Source organism: Ischnura elegans (genome assembly GCF_921293095.1).
Source record: "Ischnura elegans chromosome 13 unlocalized genomic scaffold, ioIscEleg1.1 SUPER_13_unloc_1, whole genome shotgun sequence".
In the NCBI taxonomy this organism is placed as follows: domain Eukaryota; kingdom Metazoa; phylum Arthropoda; class Insecta; order Odonata; family Coenagrionidae; genus Ischnura; species Ischnura elegans.
Window position 1 is genome coordinate 11489765 of NW_025791657.1, and position 26292 is coordinate 11516056.

Genomic DNA, 26292 nt, shown 5'->3' on the forward strand with positions numbered 1-26292 from the left:
TGATAAAATCAGGGCCCAGCTGTGAAGAAGCAAGTATTAGGAAAGGAGTGCGACAGGGCTGTACATTGTCACCCGTAACTTTCAACGTTTACATTGAGAAAGTCACTAATGAAATCAAAGAAAAGGCATTGGGAGTGAATATCCATGGAGAAAAAATTAGCATGCTAAGATTTGCCGATGACATAGCCGTTAGAGCAGAATCAGAGACGGATTTGAAAAATATTCTAGCTAATATGGGTATGGTAATGGGTAAATATCAACTTAAAATAAGCACAAAGAAAACCAAGATCTTAGTATGCAGCAGAAAAGAAGAAGTCAAGACTAACTTACACATAGGGAAGCAAAAACTGAGAGAGATGGATGAATTCAGTTATTAGGGAAGCAAGATAACTAGTGGTGGGAGAAGTAAGAAAGACATTACCAGCAGAATAGCCCAGGCAATGAGAGCATTCCAACAAAAGAAAAAACTGTTAACAGCGGGAATCTTAAATATGGAAGTAAAGAAACAAATTATAAGAACCAACATTAGGAGTATGCTCCTATACGGAAGCAAAAGTAGTTGCAACAGCTGAAGACATAGATTTTTCTAGCAAATATATAACGTACCGATATTCATAAAAATTTATGTAAAAATAAAAATGTAAATATAATCTTCATACAAAGTAACTAACAAACAAACCAAACATATTAATACTTAAAAGATATTTCACATCCACTTTCTCACTGTGTTTAATTTTATGTACATTGTTTAAAACGTTTGTAATGACACTTCATGCAACTGTCATCTTCAAAGCTTAAACGTAATTATAAAAACTGGGCCACTTATATGTTCATTGTACCTCTCATCTTTCCGTATAGTAAGCCCTAAAAATTGTGAGAAGTTTTTGGACCACCAGCAGGTACATTTTCTTATAAATAAAGAAATCCTCAAGAAATCACATTTTGTGTGCGTGCACTTTAGCCTGTGATTGGACACTAACGTACAGCTCCATTTCGTTTCACACTTACAATTAGCAGAAACCAGTAAGAGATTTTTTTGTTCGTATCAACATGCTTCGGTTACCCAAGAGAGTACATTTATTTAAAGGGATTGTTTCATAGCGTTGTGGGTGCATTGCCTTTTATGAGTTGACGAACTTGAATGCCCCATTTTGATCGTCATAATTGTTTTACAAACACTTCACGGAATCAGACAAAAACCGTCTTCACTTATCACCACTGAAACATCAACTTCAAGGTAACAAGCACTTTGCATGGAGATTGAAAAAGTTCTCCAATATAATCAATTAACAAAATAATGCTCTATTTATTTTTAATCTCTAATCCAAGTACTTTTTAAAATATAGTTGGATTTACCACCCACAAGAAGTCATACAGCATTCTATTTCTCTAGGTGTGGCATCAAGTGAATAATCAATCACAATTTTGAGCTAAACCAATCAAACAACTCCTATAACAACTTTTTATCCAAAAATTATGATCTACCTGGATTTCTCGCTGCTGTCGACACAAACCAAAGATTCTCACTTAACATTTTCCGAAACATACCATGTACCAGTCTTCAAAAGAGAATGAACGAAAGTACTCACCCTAAAGCAATTAATGCCAGAAGAATTTCTCAGCTTTGCGTCCGATTCTAAACAAGTTATTTTGAAAACACTGAATTCCGTGAGCTTTTTTAAACATAGTGGACACAGAGTGGTGGGCAGGCCATCTCCCACAGCAACCTAAGATAGCAATCAACACGCTATACGTTGGAGAAGTGCGAAATGATGCTCATAACACGGAATAATGAAAGCAATATGAAAAAGATAAATCAATAAGTTGTAGGTAACGTGCCACTTACTTGTAAACCGAGTAAAGCATTTATGACATCCTTCACACTTATTCTGCAAGCTACTTTGGAAGTGAATATGTTGTAATAATAATCATTATTATTCATGCATAGCCTGCACAAGGTACCCTCAGAATTACTTTCTGATGAAGCGGTGAAAATCCCGGCGATACGATTCATGTTTTTAACTTCAATCACTCATTCAATCTTAAACCATGTTAAGTTGTCGATGAAATCATCAATACATAACATAACGAGATCTCCAGATTCGTCGCGGGAACTGCATACATTTAGATGATACAACGTATATTTAGAATGCTTACGGTGAAAAACAAGTTTAAATTTTGAAATTTAAATAAGTCATAATCACCTCAAAGAAAAAATACACCACAGCAAAATGGTAAATAAGGTTGACCTAGCGGTTCACTGCATCACTGCATAATCAACGTTAATATAATATCATGCAAGCAAAGATTGGTTTGCTGACGCTGAGTATTAGTTTTCACTTTCACCGCTAGAGGATCACATAAATAGCAGGCCTTAAATCAAGGCGCGTTCTGAAAGGTATCAACATGACCTCCTTACATGATTACAACTCTATCGGCGCCCGGATTGCACTACTGATTGCAAAATTAAAGCTACCCGATTTGAAAACTTGTTTCATTTTCAGTTTGATGATTGAAGTAAGTTTTTTTGGAATATTTCTGCGAATGCTCTCCACTCTTGAAGTTGATTTTAAAAAAATACCCCCATATTCTGATATCGTGACGGAAGGCGAAACTTTGGACACTTGAAACATATATTTGCCTCATCAAATTGAAAATATTCACCTACAAAAAATTGTAGATATTTCAAACATAAACGAAAAAACTTTACTCAAAAAACTGATAAGCCTATGGCATTCGGAAAAATTCATCATTGAAAATACTACCCTAGCAATGAACTAATAAGATCTTTAGGAAGTCAATTTAATGATGTTTATTAATTAAAATTAATTATTAATACCAAACATTTTTATCTTGTCTTTTTTACATTATCGAATGGAAAGTGTTTCAGATATTAGTCCTCAACTCGGCCTATGAGCCTGACGTGCTAGTGTGCCTCTGGCGGTATAAACTGAAAGTAACTAACCATGCATATAATGAAGTCCTTGCTTGTGTTACCTTATATAATCAATTCATCTGAAAGTTGTTGAATACACTACGATATAGGGGTATACTGTGGAGTAATTTCTTCTAAGATGACGACAAACTGTCTAATGTATTAGTATTTTACCGTGAGCATTCCACATTTATTTCGTTTTCATTCATCAAGGACATTTGTGTAGTTTCCTTTTTGAGTTCTTAGTTCTCCATTGGTGTGTAATTGATTTCGTTGACGATGGAACTGATTTGAAGTTTGGATGAGTTATTGAAATTAAAACATGAGTAGTACCTCCAAGAATTCCTTGGATTCGTCGGAACGGATTTCTGAAGTCCCCCTGTGCAGACTTTGTATGAAGAATAATGATCATTATTACAATATATTCTCTTCGAATGTAGGAAGGGACATAACTATGAGGGATGCCCTATATGATTTAATCGGTTTACAAGTAAGTAGCAAGTTACATGTTGTCGATTATCTTTAACTTCGTTCTCATTTCATAACGTAATGTAAACATATCTTCCAAGGTAATTGCGAATTTTCTCTACGTCTACCGTGTTGATTGCTATCTCAGGTTGCTGTGGGAGATGGTCTACCCTTGACAATGTGTCCACTATGTCTGAAAAAACTTGAGGAGTTCACTGATTTCAAAAAGATTTGTTTTGAATCGGATGCTGAACTGAGAAAAAGATTGTCGAGGAATTACTTCAGGGTGAGTACTTGTCATTTTCTTTCATTGAAACCCGAGATCATGGTAACTCTCGGAGAATATGAAATGCAAGTTTTGGTCGATAGGAGAGAAAAACCAAGGGAGAATTTTTCGTAACTGAGCAGGTTTCATCAACAGTTTGAAAGACAGTTTTATATTGTAAGTGATTAATTACTCGGTGTCGCTAATGGAGAAATGTAATGTTGTGCGACCGCTTAAAGCCAGTAAATACAATTTTAATTAAAATGCTCTCAAATGAGATATCAAAAGTTGACTGAGCGTACCATTTGTTAATGAAAAATATTAGGGGATATGAAAGGCCCTTGAAAATGGTCGACGGAACAGTGAAAGAGGTTCTATTTTCCATGAACTGTACATTAGGGCGGATCGCAAAAATCGATTTTTTTCAAATCCATCTGGCCCAATGAAAAAAAGTTGTGGGACCGATCAAAAATAAGGCCTGAAAAATTTGAGACCTGTACGTGAACCCCTGACCCTCGCTGAAATGCAATTTAGGGGGGGAGGGTCAAAATTCGAAAAATATAATATTTAATGGTCATTTCCCATTGATTTTGCCGAGTTACTGACCTTCTAGGCCAAAATTTCGTGCATTTTGACGTATCTGCCACCGTTTAGCCACGAAATGCCTAATATGAGTCCGCGTCCGCGAAGAAAATATTCCAACGCCCACGCAGCGTCGCGGATACCAGAGCCGCAGGCCGATCCCTTCCCCTCCACGCTCGCTTCTCCCCCTCCCACGCCTCTAATACAGCAAAATTCATCCCGCGCATGCTGCTAGGAGGTCGTTTATCTTTGATAATATAAATCAGAAGATGGTAGAAGGTAAAAAACCATGCGTAGTGAGACGACTTGTCCCTTATTTGGCGCCTCGTCGGCGTTAAACAAATCGATGTTACCAACTTTTAGAGAAATGATGAAATATTTTTAGACCTGCGCACGCTGGAAAGGAGACTACGGTCTATGAAGACGCCTCTCGAGTGGCTATGAAGGTGTGCGAACTATGGTGACGTGCTTCTCTTCCATTATGAATGTGACAAAATGGATTTAGCGGTACCACAGGAAGTACTAAAACTTACGGAAAATCGTAAGAGGCCAAAAGTAGGGTTTTTTTTGCAGTATATTACTCAAACAATTTTAAAAGAACATTTTAAATTATACGATATTTTTGCGTGTAAGGGCATGGAGGAGCATAAGGTTCCCACAATGAAGAAGTATTTTGAGAGACAATCTGACGAAATGAAAGATGATGGCTGCTGGATTGAACCCTAAATAAACTCGACAACTGAGGAAAAAAGGGAATCATAGAAGAGCGTTGAGTCATCATCGTCAATTCTTGTACGGGAAAATAGTATAAAAAATTTTCTTCATCAATTCATCCGAAGAAAATTAAACTGGCGAGAAATCAGCCGATATGTATCTCTAATTTCCTCATGAAATAAACATTAAGGACTATAACCTCAAATTGGAACTTCTTCGGGGAAAACGCGTCTGCCAACTGTGATAGAGGTATATGCAAGAACCAAGCAACAGCAATTCCAACTTTGCCCGCAACTTTAGCTGACGCAGAAGTCATAACTTCGTAAGATCCATCAAAGCTAATGTACCAGAATTACTTACGTAGACAGAAAAAGATGCTAATTACTGTGAATAAGAAAAGAGAGGTGTCATCAAAGGGCCTTATTTTATTGGAATGAAAGACTGTACTCTTGTCTGATGAAAAAAGGGAAGAGGACTTACCAATACAAGTTTAGAGGGGAAATTGTGGTGTTAGTTGAAGAAACAGGGTCCCACTTTTGGAGGTTTGCCTCCCCCGTCGGAGGATTAGCAAAAGTTATAAAATCTGCGATTATCGATTCCTTCCGAGTGGAAATTAGATACACAGAATTAAAAAGGATTTGATTATGATGGTACCAAGCAAATACCGCCCAAAAAGGAGGCATCATCCCTTTGCTATAAGCATAATTCCAACATCCGTTGCAGTGTGGGTAGACTCTTCTCGGGATTCCCACCGGGTTCATTTTTCCATAATGGCCAACATTTCAAGCTCTGACTGGGGGCTCATCCTAAGGGATAAATTTTGTTGAACCCCGAAAAGAGTTTACCCACATCATTCTCTGGGAAAGCATCAAATCGTATTTCATCCCTTACAGTGGTCTATTTGCTAATTGCACTATGCTGACTTGGATTTGCGACATAAACGTTGGGAGGGTAATCTAGGGACCCAATTTGCGTTTCTGCAAGGATGCGTTTGGCGACCAATCCGATATTTTTTTAATTGCTGGATTTTAATATCGACATAAAGGACTACCCGCTGATGATATATTGGAGGGAGACTCCGGTTCCTTCGGCTATATCTGAGCTTAGCGCTGTGGAATTTAAAAATCTATGGATGAAAGTTCTAATTTGAATTTCAATATTCCTTTTATTATACATACGGACGAGAGATTCGCGAAAGAATTTACCAAAACTTTGTTGACAGCAGCAAAAGACGAGGAATGACACTAACATACGAAATACAGACTGGAAAGCAGGTAATTGAGTAATTCCTTCGTGATTGTTCCTCACTGGACGATGCTGATACAACAAATATTAGTAAGACTAACGAAGAAAGACGCACTAAGTGAAAATTTTGGTGCATTTGGGGCGCGGGAGAGGCGAGCGGGGACGGGACGCCGGCGGCCTTCACCCCTATTCATCCATTTAGTCACAGCTGTCGGACAATACCGGAATAGAAGTGCATAACCTAAGATCCCAAACCTTCATAGCCACTCGAGAGGCGTATTCATAGACCGTAGTCTCCTTTCCTGCGTGCGCAGGTCTAAAAATATTTCATCACTTCTCTAAAAGTTGGTAATATCGATTTGTTTAACGCCGACGAGGCACCAAATAAGGGACAAGTCGTCTCACTACGCATGGTTTTTTACCTTCTACCATCTTCTGATTTATATTATCAAAGATAAACGACCTCCTAGCAGCATGCGCGGGATGAATTTTGCTGTATTAGAGGCGTGGGAGGGGGAGAAGCGAGCGTGGAGGGGAAGGGATCGGCCTGCGGCTCTGGTATCCGCGACGCTGCGTGGGCGTTGGAATATTTTCTTCGCGGACGCGGACTCATATTAGGCATTTCGTGGCTAAACGGTGGAAGATACGTCAAAATGCACGAAATTTTTGCCCTAACGGGCAGTAACTCGGCAAAATCTATAGGGAATGACCATAAAATATTGTATTTTTCGAATTTTGACCCTCCCCCCCTAAATTGCATTTGAGCGAGGGTCAGGGGTTCACGTACAGGTCTCAAATTTTTCAGGCCTTATTTTTGATCGGTCCCACAACTGTTTTTCATTGGGCCAGATGGATTTGAAAAAAATCGATTTTTGCGATCCGCCCTACTGTACATTGGAATCTGTGAATCCTTATCAAGGTGCAAATTAAGTTGCCGTTGCTATTTTGGTGGCGATGGCGTTAGTCGTTTCGTCCTCGAGTGCAACTATTTGTTTGCACAATCAATCATAAGTAAGGTAATAATTCATTCATATTCGTCGAAGATTATTTGAAAAATTCAATGAAGCTGCTTGGCTATATCCCTCTCAGGTCATACCTTTTCAAATCAACCAGGCCATGACACCCACCGACTCCGATTTTCATGAAACCTGCCATGGTCATACAGTGGTATAATTAGAAATTGTGTACAATTTTAGCCTCCAATATTATATTTGATTTTTGTTATTAAACAGTGGATTTCCCAGATAATTTGGCTGTTGGTTCATATGCAGCTAGTATTTATAGCAAGCAGTGTGTTACATTGGACTAGTGGAAGCTTTCAACCATGAAGAAGATATGTCAGTTAAATTCATGACACCTAAAGGGCCCTCACCTTCATTATAATGTTGGCCAGAGAGATATGTTTGATGTGTGCCACTAGGACACATATTGTGGGTACTTCATTCTCCTGCAACTACAAGCTCTGGGAGGTCATACTACTTCTTTAGGGAGGAAGTGGCCAACATTAAAAAAAAATATTTAGACTTTGAGAAAAACACTAAGACATCTTAGAATATGGCCAGCCAGTTAAAAAGAGGAGGCTCACTTTCAAATCAATTAGTAAGGTTGTAGATTTAATTTTGCTGTTAATTACCTATTTTTCCAATGATATGGAAAGACTAAATGAAACATTGAAAGGGTGAAGTATGTGAGAAATTTCTCAATTCAAATGTTTTGATGACGGTTCCCTTTGACATTTGATAATATACATTCCTTTGATGTCAATACATCTGGATATGAAATGTATCTGGTCTTTGGACAAAGATTAAAATGATTGTAGGATGTAATAGTGTACCATGGATCATGCAGTTTTTTATTATAACTCCTTCTGCTCGAACAGTTCAGATAGCACGAAATTAGCAGTACGTGGGGGAGTAGGTTCACATGATTGCTTATGAGTTTTCTTCTCTAAGAGCTAATAGCATAAGCTATAGTGAGATAATGCATGCTCCAATATTGTTTAATCATGAGTATAACCTTATATCTCCTCTCAATTGTGTAATTTCTATGTGCCTTGAAAAAGAGCCATTTTTCCCATGACGTTGAATGCATATTTTTTTTACTAAAAAGAACATCTGACTCATGATTTTTTTTCATCAGGATCTTTGTTCATACATTAAACTGAACCATGAGTCTGTATTCGTATGGCCTTTCCCTCGGATGCTGACAATGAAAAATGGTACAAGCAAGATTTTTATGTAAACTATTTTTTGCAGCTGAATTACTTCATGCAGTGAATATTTAATGATGATCGTTGGATCATTATGGACTGCTTAGATTTAGAAAAAAAATCATGCATTTCCATCCCACAGGAATGGAGTTAAGGATGAAAATAAAAATCACCATGTGTTGCACGTTGCGGCACTTTAGGGGTCACTCCCAAATTTTAATTGCTCATATTTCATTAACAATTGACAATTGCAGTCTTAAATTGTGCACAATCTCTAATTATACCAGAATATATGACCAACGCAAGTTTCACGAAAATCCGAGTCGGTGGGTGTCATTTGGTCAAAATATTGGTTGATTTAACATGGAATGACCTCATTATAATATATTCTTGCTTGTGTACCTGTTTAGATTCTCCAAGGAGTGAAGTAAAGTTTGCTCAAATTAATGGATATATCGGTTGATATATCCGTAATCAACCGATATATCCGTTGCCTAATGCTGCTAAATAGTGAACTATGATAGGGTTTAAGATATAGTTGAAAATTATGCAGTTTCATTGCACACGTCTTTAAGTGATTTTTTCTTCTCCTAATATGCTTATATTTTTTTGTGAAATAAAATGAAATAAATGAACTAAAAAATAGAAAAACCAGACAAATCTTTGATAGGAAATGTGTTTGGGTGCATTTTAAATATATATAATTCCATGATATTGAGAATGGAATGATGTTGTAATTTTTAAAGCAACATGTTTGATGAATTTGGTGCATGTAGAAAGTAATTGTTTTTGAGGCCTGTTTGCTCAATACACATGTACCTGTTAATGTCTGTTGGCATGATTTATTTTTGTGGACCAGAACAAAACATGTGTGAATGCATGAACAGCATAATAACAGGTGCTATTTTCTGTTCATGCATTCCTGCAAGTTGAGTAGTTCCAGAGTACATTTTCAAGGTCATTCTTGCGTTTTAACGTTTAGACATTAATTCCCACAGGGGTCATTCCATGTCAGTTCACCCAGGCATGGCACCCACCGACTCAGATTTTAATGAAGTTTTGTCACTAGCTACTATCACCTATTAAATGACTCGTGTAAAATATTTCCTCTTTCACTCTCATAGTTTGCAAGATATGAGGGGCCGAAGTTAGAGATGATTCCTCAGAAGTGGTGGTAGTGGGATTCAAATTCCAGAGTGCAGGCAGCAAGGCAATAATTCATAGCTCAGAAACCTCATCAATATATTTCAATGAAATTTTGACCCTTGTCTATCCAAGTGCCTATGCCTCTGAGAAAGCGCAAAAGAAAGATCCACGAAAAAATCAAGAAATTAAGAGAATAGATCACCCCAAATTGAAATTGTCATTAAGTTGTGTCGACTGGTGTACTGTACATGACCACAAGATGTTACGATAGCTTTCAACATCTTTTTAAAGAAATTAACGCAAAATATAGAAAATTGTACTTCTGTGACAACTCATAGGGTTAAATATAGACCAATGCAATCTTGTATGACCACTGATCTATGTAAACGGCTGTCACAGAGGAATATTTTATATAAGAAACTTTAAAAAAAGCCAGATGACAAAAAACTGCATGGATATTTCAGCGCTGTATCTACTAAAATTAGACATGAGATTATTGTCAGAAGAGAAAACTACTACTTGAACCTATTTAATAAAAATAAAAATGATTTAAAAAAGCAATGGCAAGTGATCAACAGTGTCCTTGGTGTGACACCTATCAGGACACTGTTGATCCTGATAGGTGTCACACCAAGGTGTTGTTGTGTCCTGATAGGCTGAAACTGAAAAAATATGTGTACCTGATAGGCCAGGTATATTTTTGACAAACCCCCTAGATATTTCAAACAAATTCAATAGCTTCTTTGTTGGCGTTGTAAAGAAATTGAGAAATACAAGGGAGACTATAGATAGTAACTCACAATGTAGTCGTTCATTTCCAATTAAGCACGTTCAGGACTCCTTTTTCATGTACCCAACCACTGCCTTTGAGGTAAATAATGTCATCAAAAAACTTAAAACAAATAAAACGCCCGGATTTGATGGAGTTTCAGCCTTCACTCTAAAATATGTGAGTGAAATATTAGCTCCTGTAATATCCTTTATAATAAATCTGAGTTTCAGTTCGGGTGAGTTCCCCGAGGGTATGAAAATTGCTGTTGTAATACCAATTCCCAAAAAGGGCAGTCGAACTGATATAAATAATTACAGACCTATTTCTTTGTTGTCGGTTTTTTCAAAAATTATAGAAAAGTTTGTCAAAAAACGTTTATTAGGTTTCTTTTCCAGAAATAGCTATTTATCAAAAAACCAATTTGGTTTTGTGGAAGGAAAATCTACGGAAGACTCTCTGCTTAAATTTTGCTCTGAATTATTTAATGGTCTAAATAAAGGAGCATGCGTTTCAGGCATATTTGTTGACATCAAAAAGGCCTTCCATTCACTGGATCATGATATTTTGCTATGTAGACTAAGGGAAGCAGGAGTGAGAGGCATATATCTAAATTAGTTTTGTAGCTACTTGAGTGGAAGGACGCAGTTGGTAAAATTTAAAGATTGCTACAGTTTACCTGAAACTATTCTTTATGGTGTGCCACAAGGTTCAGTACTCAGACCTATTCTATTCCTATTATACGTCAATAATTTATGTACTGGACTATTCAATGGGGAACTTACCTGTTTTGCTGATGACACAGCCTTGTCTTACTCTGCAAAAGATCTGCCAACTGTTAAAGAACATATGCAAAGCGACTTAGACAAGCTAAAGTATTGGTTTTCTGTTAATAAACTTAGGCTGAGTGAAAAAACTAAATTTATTCGATTCAGCTTAAGAGATAGAAAAGATTCTATTGGTTGTTTGTATTATAAGTGTGCCAGTTGCCTTCCATTTAAAGACAACATGTGCAGAAACTGCGTGCAAATTGATCAGGTTAGTAATATAAAGTATTTGGGCCTTGTTATTGATGAGAATTTAAATTGGAAAAATCATTTACAAAATTTAAAAATTTACATGAATACAGCACTTAGGAAATTCTATTACTTAAGACAGATTTGTAATTTACCTGTACTAAAAAATGTATACTACTCACTAATTAATTCCAAACTGCAGTATGGTCTTTGTTTTTGGGGAGGAACATATATCTCGAATCTAAATCCAGTTTTAGTGTCACAAAAGAAAATAATAAGAATCATAATGGGGGCAAAAAGAGATGACGCTTCTTACCCGTTATTTAAATTAATAGGTATTTTACCCCTTAGATATTTATGTTTATAGAGTCCTACGCATGTATAATATCAGAGGAGGAAATATCAATGGCTACGTAAATATTCCCTATCATGGCTTGAGGTCACGGAATAGAGTACCTATTCCACAACCGAATAATGAAGCTTTCAGAAGATTTTATTTATATTGTGCAGGTAAGATGTTTAATCTCCTACCATTTCGTATCACACCAATAAAGTTCTTCACGTTGTTTCTACGTGAATTAAAAATATGGTTGTTCTCTATAGACAATATAGAAGTGTACTTGTAAATACTATCTTTGCACATTTTTTTTACATTGTATGTTATTAGTCTGATTTCTGTACAGTGTATGAAATATTTCTATGTATCATGGTAATTAATGTATTTGGTTTCATTTATTTTTATGTTTTTATTTTTCATAATTTTCTCAAAGGAACAGACGTCAAAGAAAAGCGTTCTTTGACTCATTACTTACTGTATATTCTTTTGTTTTTGGCCGTATCAGCCAGCTGTACGTTTAATGAGATGACCACCCCAACACTGGTTCTTACCACAGGGGTGCCTATATTCCACCTCTGTAAAAACTCATGCTTGAGTAACCTATTAAAATTTCATGTACCGTAATATGGAATAAATATATATTATTTCATTATTATATATTAAGTACATAGTTTCAATAGTAATATCTTTTATCCCCCCTGCATTGCTATTTTAGCCAAAATGATGTCAACAATTGTAAATTAACCGATTTTTTTTAGCGCAAAAACATTTCCTCATATTTGCAGAATTATCACCAAAAGGCAGAGTAGTTAACTCATCCAATTTCTTTAATTAAAGGTAAATATGTGCTCTAATATGCTGTGAAATAAAAATGGTGGTGTTTTGTCTGCCACTATGAGAATATCAGGTTTTACTTTTTTTTCCCTCTCCACGAGGGGGATTTTGGAGACATGCTGTAAGATAATAAGTGTAAGTTTATTCATACCTTAATGAGGATATATGTATTTGAAAAAATGCTCGGTAAATCTAAGACCAAACATGTAGCTTTAGTGAATGTGGCTCTTGTTCATACAATTTTTTTAGAACAATACTTGGCTTGTGGCGACTGAGGGATAAAAGAGCCCAAATGGCTCATAAACTGTGAAATGATGCTCTTTTCCTGGAATTTACCTATATTTCAAGTGTTAAGTTTATGGAAAGAATGGCATCAGCATACATTAGACTCTTACTGTGCATTAGAGGATAAATGAAAATACTCATTTTAATGAAATTATTTAAATAATACACTTCAATCATGAAACTTACTTTCAAAGGGTGGTGAAATGGTTCTGGCTGAACTGTGCTGTACAAAGTAAGCCTCACTTTCACTAAAGAAGTACATTCTTCCAGTACGATTGGTAATGGGAGGGCTTACAGGAAAAATGGTATTACTTATACATAGGTATGCGGCAGGTGGTCACCAATTTCCATATTGATGGCAACTGGAGTATTACATTTCTAATTCACTGGGAGAGTTAATCCTGAAATAAGTTTTTAAATTGTTTTTTCCCTTGCCTCACATATGCATTGTATCACATGACAAACTTGAGAAGGTAAGAAAATCCCACCTATTCAGCCTTACTTTTCAGTGTTATTCCATCTCCCCAAAGAACAAAAGAATTAAGTACATTGTAGATATCAACCTCTACATTACGGTGAAAATAATGTTGCAATATATCACAGGGCATGATAAATGTAGAAAAAAAGGCAGGGTCTTATGTACAAATTTAATTGGAATGTTCATATACAAATTGAGGTCAGAGGACCTCTTTAAACACCACATTGGAAGTAATTACACTATCCTCTGTTAAATGCACATGATGACTCGTACTTGTGTATCGACAGGAGACTTGAATGTGGAATCAACCGCATGTTGATAAAAGTTATTTAAAGAATGCAAGTTATAGTTGCAAATGAACAATTGTATCATTTTGTGCACCGTTAACGTCAGGAATATTTACCGTTTTTTTCGTTGTTTTTTTAATTATTTAAAAACCAATTTTAGGAAACAAAAGCATTATTAAGGAAGTAAGATATGCCGTCGCATGTTTTCTGATAAATTCTTTGCATTTTGGTACCTCGTTTGTAGAGTTTGGTTTCGTATAAGTTGAGGAAAAGGTATCTATACAGAATAAATAATATTGAGGATTGTGAAGAGAGAGAGTTTTTAGTCATTGTTTCCTTCTCTACAGACAATTCAGGGAGAGGGTGCTGATGGTGACGAGTTGGGGTCTCCTGCTGAGACAAAAGAAAGCATTCAGTGGGCAAATGAAGGCACTTCACAACTTGGATCCTCAGTGCAGTCGACTGAAATATACATTCCTGTGCCAGACTGGCAATGTTCCCAAGAGAATATAATGGTAAGTTTTATTCTCATTCACATTGAAGCCTAATTGAAAGATCTTCACTTGTATAATCTTGTCTATTGCATGGTGAAAGTGCTTTTGTTTGGTGTAAGTGTATGAACTTCTGTGGGTAGTCACTCAATAGGGTAATTTCCTTCATCAAAGAAAACAAAAGCCATTGATTGCGATTTGTTACCCACCATTAGTGTATTCATAATATACAAATTATTTGGTTTTAGAAATACCAGTTTAGGCGAATGGCAATGGTCAATTTTAACCACAGTTGAAAAAGGCCAGATTGGCCCCCATGCGATGCCACTACACGTGACGTCACAGGGACCTAGTTTCTATATGAGTAGATAGGATTTTTATATCGTCTGAGATTCCAAGTGAGTGCACGAGGCACGGAGCTCAGGGAAACATCTCTTAATAACCACATATTAAAACTGCCTATGGTCGGAAAGTTTCCTTTGTTTGATATGTTATTTGCAATCTTTATTTAAGCCAAGTGCTACCTGCTAGCTTGGTACTCTGCTATCTGCTAGCAGCCTGCGTTGCAGCGGTGCTCATATCCTCACCCTAAGGTCACTCGCATGGCTACAGTGGGAACCAGAATGACGTCACACCAGCTTTTCCCAGCTTTCATAGCCTCCACATTTTTGCATGCTTGAAAATTTTCACTTTTCATTTAATTGCAAAAAATGGATATTGTAATTTAAAAATGTAAAAGTGTGAAATGCATGCTCCAGGAGTAATAATCTTTTGATTTAGGCAATGGAAAATAATGGGAAACCACCTTATTTTGCGGGTTTCAGTTTTACAACTTTGCTAGTTGTATGATACATGGCAAAAAGTCTACCCACTCCAAAATATTTACATTTAAGTCGATCTTAGTATTGCAACATTACCAATCTTCCATTGGAAATGGTATTCTTCCCATTTTGTAGGCATATAGTGAACCATATCCAGTCTTCTGTCAAATCAATGGTCCTTGCCATATCATGGCTTGGTCTCTAGATTGGCCTCTTTTTGTTCGAGCAGTCTTCGTACTTTATATCAACCAAGGAACTTGTAAAAAATAATAGTCATGGGAAGAGCATAAGTCAATTTATTCATGAAGGAATTGGCTCTACAAAAGATAATAATGGCTTGGTATTTCTATGCCTGTGACATATCTAGTGGTGATGCCTATGGTGGTAAAATAAACCCCAGAAAATTCACCCTGTAATGCACAAAGTGTGAATTCCAAGGCGTGAAAAACATATCCCACTTTAAATAAAATAAGATTATTAGGTGATTTTGTGGGAACATATCTGGAGGATAATGGGAGAGATACCTGTAGTAGGTACAAAAAAGTATGAAAATAATTTTTCTCATGGTCATATCCTCATTTTATCAAAAGGAATTTTTTTTCTTTCAAACTGCATTTGAACCGTTTTGAAACATCAAAATCTGTCATGGAAATCTGTGGAACTCATTTGCACCAGAAATTGGAAATACAAAGAAATTTGTAACTCATTTGTAATCCCCTTTCGAACTCCTTTGTACAGCATGTGTTTGTTTGGAACTGATTTCTACAAATGTTTAACTCCTTTTAAACGATTCAGCAATATTTCCAGAAGTCATTTGTATTTTAACTGTGTACTGTGAAGATTCATGAGTAACTGCTCTCCGTACATTTGCAAAATTTTCCTCTTGAACGATTCCATACTATTTATAGACATTATAATTTGTTTTTTAATTGTTTTCTACATGCAGATGTACCATGGTCAAGTTCAGTCTAATTAGTTTGCTTGAGAAAACAAAAACTCTAACATATGCTATAGAAATGCGTAAGCTGTTGAAGAAATAATCAAAAGTCAGTCGATGGAAATGGAACTTCTACATGTTCACTCAAATGAGTTTAAATAATAATTATTCAAGGTATTTTCTTTGTTACTTAAATCTTATTTTTGGGGCCAATTTGAAATATGACATGGTTATCTTCACGGCAAACCGAGAATCTTGGTTGCATAAAGTAAGGCATTCAATAGCAACTTCATGGCGAACCTGATTCGGAATGGCATTTTTTGGTGTTTCCAAGTAGATTAATATTGTAAAAACATCAATTTGTATGCTTTCAAAGTATATTTTGCAGGTAAATGGTGAATTTTACAGTATTTTTTGCAAAAATTATTTTCAATGCTTTTGTTGTTCAATATTTTTGTTAATGTAGTATTTTACATTGATTTATGTATTCAAAAAACATGCCAGTTGATGTATTGTCTTCCCAATCCCCAGGTAATGACTTATGTCCATCTTTTGTTCTGTATTTACATTTACATTCCCCAAAATGAATCCCTATTTAGAAAATCTGTTTCAATGTAACTGTATTGAGGAAAGTTAAGATACATGAAAAAGGCCACTTTTTGCATTTTGCATGGAATTTTCGGATAGTTAACATGGCGGTTTTGAAGAAAATATATCCAGGAATGAAGATATTTCACTCAGAAATGGGCACTGAAAGATTTAGGTGAGCTTCGTAAGGCCTGAATTAAGCTCAGGATGTGGACTTTCTTGACCACCAAAGCCACTTACCTCCCACTCTGTCCATCTTGTTAAGGAAGAAATTGAATGGATGAGGCAGATACTTTGAGGTTTTACTTTATAAGCTATAATGTGAAACCACTCTGCACTTTTCCACATGAACATAAATTACTCTAGAGTTAATGTGTGTTGCTGCACTGCAGCATTATCAAGAGTAACCAAAGAAAGGGGTGGAAGGAGGAAGGGTTGGGAATTTTAAACTGACCGTTGGTCTGAGGTGAGGTAGGAGAGGTGGGCATGACGACTGTTTTCAGGTGCCTGGAGGGTTTTTTTTAGGATTAGCTGAGGGAGGTCAAGGAGAAAAGAAGGGAATGGAAAAACATTGTGATTAGAAATATTTTCTTTCCTACTATCAGTAAGTTTAGAATTCCCAACTGTGCCTCCTTCCACCCCCACATTGTCATTTGTTTGTGAGTGTGCAAACTTGTATTTGTTCTAGCATGCTTAATATCTTTGGTTTTTCTTGATAATGCTGCTGTGCAGCAAAATATTTCAATGCTAGGGTAATATTTTTTATATGGAGAAGTACTAAGTGGTCACTTCATATTTTGTTAACTGAGTACAACCTGGGCCTAGTGGGTAAAGTTTGAAGGACCTTTGCTTATGTCTCATTTTGAAAATACAATGGGTCAGTTAATGCAGCAGTGATTATACTATAGAATGAGATGAATTTACTGCCGCACTTCAATTCACCATCATTGCCTGGCCTAGTTTGTCGGTGTGCCACCACCACAAATTTCAAGGGATCTCTAGAAGCCATCTTGAACGGCTACAAAGCAATTTGCATGGTGTACTTATGAGTTCCAAAATGGATGAACGAGCCGTACAAATCAGTTCCAGTGTTAATTCTGAATGAGTTCCGAAGGTTGAAAATTTGTTCCATGACAGTTTCCATTGGAAATCTAAAGCAGTTCAAAATATGTTACATATGAGCAGTGGCACCGACTCCATGGGGCCTGAGAGGGCCCGAGCCCCCTCAAAAATTCGTTATGGGCGTGAGAAAAAAAATTGTCGATTTTCCCTGGAGAGCTCAGATATCGAGATTCGAGTTATTAGGGTTCTAACGTTGATCATATGACTTCTAAAATGCTTAAAAAATTTAAAACTCACTACTTATAAAATTTCCCGGGGCAAGATCCCCGGTTTGGGCCCCCTTAAAATTTTTTGTGAGTCGGCACCTCTGCATATGAGTGAAAAAGGTGTGCAAATGAGTTGCTGACATGGTTGGATGGTATGATGTCATGAACTGCTGTGTACCGTGTTTCCATATCAGTTCAAAAGCACATACAAATAATTGGTTAAAAAGCAGTTAGATGACAGTTCCAAATGGTTTACTTAGCAGAAATTTTTCCCTGAGAAGAAGGAAAGAAAAGTAAAACAATTGTACTTGAACTCACGTGTTGTTTTTAGTCATCACTGCAGACGGCAGTATCATGGAATATGTATTGAAGTAATGTCCATTAACAGCTCAAAATCTGTGCGTGGTAGTCCCTTGTTGAAATCCAAGAAATAAGAAGAAATAAAAATACAAAAGTGGCTCCTCAGAGTCAAATTCTTTGCAAATTACTAAGTACATATGTATGTCCAAATTACAAAATTATAATTTCATGCTAAAATCTGTTGATTTTTTAATGGGTTTGTTAGGTAGAGTGGAATGTAGGTAGGCGTTGGACATAAATATTTACACCCATGCCTCCCTTAGCACAATTTTGATGTAGCACAAGTTCGTTCGGCGGGGAAACACTGCTTAGCCTAATCAAATAGCCTAAACCCTGTCTTGATAATATGTGAACTTTCACTAAGTACACAAAATATTACTCTCATTTTATGCATATTATTGGTAATGTTTGCCTCAACTCATATTCTTTGTTAATATATTCGTCGAAACCCATTACTGTGCAATGGGCAAAAAAATTACCTCCATGTCATGCGGTTGAGATAGCCGACCTACTGAAGCAATTTATCTCGACTCCTCAAAAGATTGACTCTTGTTAATTCTGATCATTAATTAAGTTTAGAGACAGTGGAAAAAGTTTTTTTTAAAGGAGTATGGTTGAAGATGTCACTGTGTCTGTCATAGGCTATCAGACGAACTGACTTCCAGCTGAAGGGTCCACCCTAAAGCCCTCAAGGTCATTGGTATTCGCAGGGGAGAAACGGAGCAGAGGCTGTGTTGCATATGAAGAGCATCAACACAATCAGATCGTAAAAAGGTCCGAGACTGACCATGAGTCTCATACACATTGGCTACATTCCTTCCCAGTATTCATATGCCCTCCGCATCGCAGGAATACAGTGTGACAATTGTTCAGCAGTAGAAGGTGAATGTCATAGAGATTGAGATACACAGTAAAAACCAAGTGAGCCATGGCAAAAATAGGATTGGGTATAGAATAATAAAGAAGTTATCAATAAAATGCATAAACCTCGGGGAAAAATTGAAAGTGCGCTTGGAAATGAAGAACGTCATAGCGATATTACACACAAGTTCAAGCTCACCACTAGTGATGGGTCGATCATAAACTATTCGATCAAAAAGATTGAATCACTAGGTGAGTCAAATGACTCATGATTCATTTCGTTAAACAAGTCGATCATCAATCACTCCGACTTCCGGTTTCATATCAATCATCTCGGTTTCCGGTTTGCTTCAAATTTTGGAACGATCGATGCTTGATCTCTTTTCGTCAGGGCAGAAATAGTTGTGAGAAAATTAAATACTATGTTATGAAGAACTGAATACTTGTGTAATCTTTTTCTTAAATGTTTTCCAGCAGTTATCAGTATTAATAACACCAATACACGTAAAAGGAAAATATTAAGATGACTCCTGTAGGAGAACGTTAAGAAGTAGAAGTTAAAACTGGTTACATCTTATTGTGCCGTTCATAAAATTATCCTGCAGATCAGATTCATGCATGGTGTTTGGTGTATTTTGTGTTATATTTTGATCAACTCTAGTTAGAAATTATTTTATAAGAAACTGTGGCAGTTTTGCCTTCCCAAATATTTTCATGACACTACTTCCTTCATTTTTGCAATTTAATTTACTCATGTAGGAATTCACAATCAAAATAGTATATGAAATGATAATATGGATAGCAATCAGCGTTACCAATGCTCTTCACAGATGAGGCAAAATTTATTCGATTATTCAAAGTGATTTAGTACATCCATTGATTGAGTCTTTTCAATCTTGATTCCTTTTGAGTCTTTTCGATCATGATTCCTTTTCAGTCTTTTCAATCATGACTCCTTTGAGTCTTTTCGATCTTGATTCCTTTGAGTCTTTTCGATCTTGATTCATTTGAGTCTTTTTGATCATAGTGATTGAATCAATTGATTGAATCACTTTTGTGACTCGAGTCAAAATGATTGAATCACTAAAATGATCAACTTTGCCCATCACTACTCACCACATCGAGTCCGTGCTATCATTCTGAATAAGGACGGAATTAAAACGTCAGTGATATCGGCCAAGCACTGAACGAGTACGCAAAGTTCTGTGGCATCACGTCGTCGAATCTTGGCAAAGCACAACGTAAGCCCAGACATAGGGAACCGATTAGGACTTTTAGCGTTAAGTTCTTTAGTAGACATAAGTTAGGAGGATTTCGGAGGAATTTCTGGGGAAGGGGGTTCCAGAAATTTTTTTGGGGAGCGGGGTTCAGTAGAAAATGACACAATTCATTGCTTTGAAGAAACGGCAAGACTTCTGATCTCCTGGATTTATCATAAACTGTCAAATGATGTTCCTCTATCTCTGGCAGTTATTTGTACAAAAGCTGTGGCTTTAAACGAATCTATAAAAGAAGATAAGGGTGGTGTTAGCTCCGAGAAATTAAGTGGAAGCTCCGGGAGGTTACAGAATTTAAACCGCGACCTGGTGTTTAAGTGCAGCAATATCTGGTGAATCTGCAATTGCTGATGCCACAGTCGCCGCAACATTTTCTAATGAACTATAAGCTGTGATTGGGAGTGGCTCCATTCCCCTTCAACTAGTCTTTTTTATGCTGAAGAGACGAGATTGCGTTAGAAGAAAATACAATCTTTTGCATTCATTATCAGGGAAGAATTCCCTGGGTCAGGTTTCTAGGCATTTAAAGACCATTTACATTGCTGGTTTGTGCTAATGCCTCGTGGGACTTCAAATTAAAGTCAGTTATGATTTATCATTCACAAACTCCGCGAGAAATGAAATGTTGTGAGTAGTAGTATTTTCCTGTCATTTAGATGAGCAGAAAATGGGCCAGGGCGACACAAGGATGGTTTGTAGGCTTCTTTGAATATTCTTCGACTGCCAGCAATGCATTACGAATCCCTAGCATGAATTCGTTCCTAGATTTTAGCCCATTCTTACGAAAGGAGAGAATTTCAAAAGATTTACGAATTTTTAAGGACAAAAACGTCTTTCAGTGCGTGCCAACTATTTTGAAAGATACTTTAACCTATAATTGCTTATTTAAATAGGTTTTCTACGGCTATTTATACGAATACAAATGGTTTATAGGGAATTTGATGCCCAACAGCTATTCTACCGAGAATGCATCCCTCCCTATCTTCCCAATTTTAAAATGCTCTTATGTAACGCATAAATTCTATTGGCGCAAAGACCCCAAGGAACGCATCCCTTGCGTTAAGCGAGGCATGGGTGTATTTAGATTATTAATAAATGACGGAGAAAATCATAAAATACTGCTGAAGTTGAACTTAAATTTTCTGGAGTTTGAGCAAAAAGTCATGAATCTCATGAGTGCATGCTTCCGGCTAGTCTCATTGCTCTCAGATGAAGGAGTAGGTTCCAATATTATGATTATTATTTATAGGAGTTATTATCATAATTATCTTGCCATCATTGATTGACACCCAGCATTCTCTTCCAGTGTAATGTGAAAGAGGAGAGCGATGAACACCTTGGTGAAGGTACTTATTCCGTACCGTGCACACCAGATCCAGCCATAATTTCAAGAGAAGCGTCAGACCCATTGGCAACTGATGCTTTAGTGACTGCACTTAGTGATAAAAATTCTTTCCTCGGTGGAACATTCCCTGGACAACTCGGCACGTACACGCAAACATTTCCCTCGCTTGATCAAATGCGAACTGATGACCTTTTCGTGAATGGAGAAGGTGAAGCGGAAGGTATTAGTTCTGCCAATGAACAAACGTCAGAGGATTCCGGTGGGACCATGGCCCTCAGCTCTGATGCATCACAAAGGGAGGGGAGCGAATATGTGCCGAGGTTAAAGAGAGGGAAGTACGAGGAGGTGCCTCTGGGGGTGAAAATCAAAGTCGTCAACTTGGCTAGGGAGCATCCCAACTGGAGCCTCGCCACCCTACGAAATCAAGGTTCGGTACTCTTGAAGCACAAAGGGATGCTTCAAAAGTGGGAGAAAGACATAGAGAGTGGAGGCACACGCCTCGAAAAACTGCGAATGATTGATGAATGGGTGACCGATCGATTCGTGGAAGCAAGGCAGAGGGGCGAATCGGTGACGACGAGGACTTTGCAGGAGTGGGCACTCTCGGCGGCCAAACAGCACATATCCCCAACTTTTTCCTTCACAGCAAGTCCTACGTGGGTGAAGTCTTTTAAAAGGAAATTAAAAATTGTGGAGAGAAAAATAACAAAGCATGAATAAAAAAAGGGCATTACAAACCTGTGCCATTTTGTTCGCGGGTCCTTCCCTGGGGCATTCCTTTCCCCCTGGTTATATGTACTCTTTATACTAATTTATCAATAAATATTTACTCTTTTGGAATCAAATAATATTAGAGGCGAGTGACTAGAAAGTTTTTCTAATGAAACATAACGCTTTAAAATTATTTTTATTTTTCATTAGAATTCTACCCCAGATCATTCTGCAACTGACGTCCTGATTCCATGTTTACACATTTTGAGAGACAGCTAAATGGTAAGGAAAAAGTTACTAAGTGGAGGAGAATTTTTCCATCCATCACTTGATTTTCTAGTTATTTGGACTTGAATCTCGGCGAACGAATTTTAACTCTTTCCTGTCGGATACTACGAAAGTAAAACTTTACCACGCTACGAGTAGCATAAGAACATTTTAAAACTCTCTGTAGGAAGATCTTTTATAAGAGTGAGTTGCCTGGTTTACTCTCGTCCTCGGATTTGTGACCCAAATCAACGGGGCGCCCGGCCATTATCCCTGCCTCTCACCCGACCCTTTCTTAGCGGGAGTCCGTGGTCAACTTATTATTTTACCGGTGTTTTTTATAAATAATTATTGATTACGATTTCTGAGAATTTACACTTACATTATAATAACATGCATATTTTTAAGCATTGTGAAATTTTAAACGGGTTTCTAGCGTTGATAATAACCTAGTAAGGACTTTTATTTTTCAGAAGGTTAGATGTCAAAATTATTCCTTGAATAAAACCTAAATATAATACTTCCCATCCTTCTTTTTCATTAGAGCTGTGGACCGACAATGGCGAAGTTAAAAGTATGTTTTTTTTGCCATTATTTATATATATATTTTATTATTTTTTATTTTTTATATACTCCAATCTCCAACAAATTAAGCTAGTAATTTTTTGTGTGTGAAAAATCCTGAAGCATGGATCCACACAAAGTCCCACATCGCACTCTAAGCAAATGTATCTTGTCTTTTTGCATTCTTACTGCACACCACACGTCTTCTACAGAGCAATAGTCACATGATGGACAGTGACCGAAGTAGGGAAATTTTTTTCAATTAATCTAATCTAATAATGTTCTCATTTGATCTCCTTCCACTACTTTTTTTGCATTTTTTTGCGGTACGTTTCCAGAAGCTCACGAACTAAGGCGAGGTGGTACTTTTCCAATGGCATTTTCTCATTTTTTACCAGTCTGTAAAGCAAATAGGCGTTTAACAGACAAAGATCGACCACGTGGAAGAAAAACTTTTGGTGCCATTTAACAGATTTGCGAACCGACTCTATAGAACTCAGCATCATGTCTGTTTTGTCTACAGCACCCATGTAGGTGATAACCTCACTCTTCTCGGAATAGCTCATTTTCTTTTCAAAATTTTCTTGGCGTGTATTCAAATTTAACCGTAAATGTTCTGTATGCATTCCCCTTCCTCCTCCTGCAAGGATTTTTTTTCAAATGATGTTTCGGTGGAATTACATTTTTTCTTGGAATTATACAGCCAGGATTTTTTCTTGAAGTCCATAATTATTATTTAGCCATTTCAAACAACAAATTTGTATGATTCAAGTAGTTTTATGAGAATTTTTCGGGAAAATATCTTCTAAAAAATTCTAAATGTATCATTCTCATGTTTTCAGAGAAATGCAGAGCAGACGCAAATGAGGAGAGTGTGGATTTGGCATCATGGAACTAAATTATGTTAATATCATAAATCGTAAATACCTAGAAGTATGCTAGGAACAATGAAAGATTTCATTCCCTTTAAAGTATTTGTTGGTCTATGATATAATGCCGTTTTGCTGAAAACCCTAAAAATAACCGTAGAACTTCGTTTAAAAGTTATACAGACATTGCAAAATGAAAGGAATACATTGATGAACTGACATTTAATGCAACAGTAACAATAAAAAAATTAAAATTGCACTGGTAACAATTAACTGACCGAAAAAGTACGCTGGGATGGGCTGCTCTCGGGGAAAAGGGTCGAGGATTATCCCCACTAGGAAAGGTCATTAAGGGGAGGAAGCGACTACCTGGTCAGTCCCGAGCCGAAAAAAATTCCGTACGGGGCGAAAAAGAAATCTTAAACCCTTCGTAGAGCCAGAAGCAACTTCCCGCGAAGGAGCTCGGCGCAAAAAGGTTAAAACCATAATACAAACACCAAAAAAACACTCATACACCTTAGCAAAGAACAGAATTGACAGGGGCTAATAATTACTGTGAAAATTGCAGATATTACATGAATTATTATAAAAAGTCCACAGCAGTATTGAAAGTATCAAAAGTGGTAAACATTTTCCTATTAACCCTTAGAATGCGGGAACATTCTTGAAAGCTTTGCACGCTTGCTGCAGCATTTACCCAAAATTTTTATCACTACTAGGATATCTTGCACATGGGCACTTTCCGTCACCACAAAGGGCTTCACTCTACCACATCAGACCTCGTGGCAGGGGGTGCCTCTTGCATAGGGGTCTCTTTTACACTGGCTGGCAGCTAACATCGTCAACTCCCATTGACTACGGGTTAAATAGGCCCAGATAACATGCAATGACATATTGTTATTATACTTATAGTCATACGTTGGCAAAATTAGTGAAACTAACCTAAGGTGATTTCTGAAAATGCATACTCACTCGTGATCCTGGTGATTCCAGTTGCTAACCTATTCACTGGCATGAAATGGGTATACACAATTCTAATTACGAAATCAGAACAGAGTACAGCGGAATCCCGATTATCCGGCTGCGGTTTATCCGTATAGCTGATTATCCGTGCACAATTACATTCTCGCTCAATATTTTCGCGATCTTTATAAAAAAATAAAACCTACCGCAAAATCATTGGAATTGCTGCATCAATGCAAGGATACATCAACAGTGTCACTTCCATTAAAATCTCCTTCGTGAAAGGGAAGCAGTCTCGCGCAAGCTGCATTCACGAGAGCTCCGAGTTCCCGTTTTCCGAGCCTCGCAGTGCGCGACCGCGCTCCGTGATCACGGATACACGTCCCGCAGCAGTCGCAACCCGGGAACTTGTGCGAGAGAGGCGACTACGTGGCGCGACTCAATGGCAAAGAATCGCAAATAATGAAATGAATAGAGGCGTGGGTTTCAACCACACAAAATCGTGGAATCCCATGATCAAAATAACGAGTAAGCTAAGAGAATGAAGGACACCTAAAACTGACCAATCACAGACGACTTGACCGCCCCAACTGGGTGTATATAAGCCCGGCACTAACCACATCCATCATCTTTCGCCTTGAAGAAGACGACAGAAAAGGCCATTGAAACGTTGGTACCGATGTCCATCCTGGGGCCGTATTCTGTAACTCCAAACCGATCGGTGCGGCACCGATTCGTCGGGTGCGACGTCACACCGACTCCCGGTAAGAAGTCGTGCGATTCTGTACGAACCCGGTCGGTGCGGCACCGACGAGAGCACGGGAGATCCTCGGTTGCCGTACCGACAGCAAAAAGGTGTCGATACGGCCACCGACTAGTGGGTGTCATGAATTCCCCGGTGCGCATTGTACGTTTTATTTTGTTTTTACCTCATCACCGAGTAAATAATGAGGTTTTCTGCAATGTTATCTTTTTCTGCCCCTTCGAATACGCCTCTATAATTCACTGTGTCATCATCTATATTAATTACCTTGACAGAAATATAAGATAATGGTTAATAAACATGAGGTTTGATAACATATAATGACTTTCTCTCATTTATGTTACCACTTTCACTCGCTTGTAATAGGCTTTATTTCTCTCTATCATAATTTATTTGCTCCTTTGACATAAAAAATATATTTTTGATTAAATATGAGTTTTGCCGCATTGTTATCACTTTATATCACTCTGAATAGGCGACTGTTATTTCACTCGATCATCAATAGGCGTTTCTCTCGGCATAGAAATAAGATCTTTTTATTTAAGTATGAAGTTTGCCACAACGGTATCAGTTTCTT

At 37.3% G+C, this 26292-nt stretch overlaps 2 protein-coding genes across 3 annotated transcripts in view; one reads left to right on the top strand and one right to left on the bottom strand.

The window, feature by feature from the left end:
- Positions 1 to 2260, bottom strand: part of LOC124172289 — a 49658-nt gene extending 47398 nt beyond the window's left edge. The window contains exons 1-2 of the mRNA XM_046551716.1: positions 1847 to 2260; positions 1590 to 1727 (exon numbers count right to left, since the gene is read on the bottom strand). Coding sequence (XP_046407672.1) covers positions 1590 to 1727; positions 1847 to 2014 — 306 coding nt within the window. The 5' untranslated portion in view covers positions 2015 to 2260. The remainder of the gene's footprint in view (positions 1 to 1589; positions 1728 to 1846) is intronic.
- Positions 2261 to 3030: 770 nt separating this feature from the next.
- Positions 3031 to 22601, top strand: LOC124172178. 2 transcript variants are annotated; one of them, XM_046551591.1, is made up of 4 exons: positions 3031 to 3425; positions 3552 to 3689; positions 13918 to 14085; positions 21540 to 22601. In XM_046551591.1, the coding sequence occupies exons 1-4, from the start codon at positions 3258 to 3260 to the stop codon at positions 22296 to 22298; spliced, it is 1233 nt and encodes a 410-aa protein (XP_046407547.1). In that variant the 5' UTR covers positions 3031 to 3257; the 3' UTR covers positions 22299 to 22601. The 2 variants fall into 2 exon arrangements, with proteins under 2 accessions (XP_046407547.1, XP_046407548.1); XM_046551592.1 differs by lacking the exon at positions 3552 to 3689.
- The last annotated feature ends 3691 nt before the right edge of the window (positions 22602 to 26292 follow it).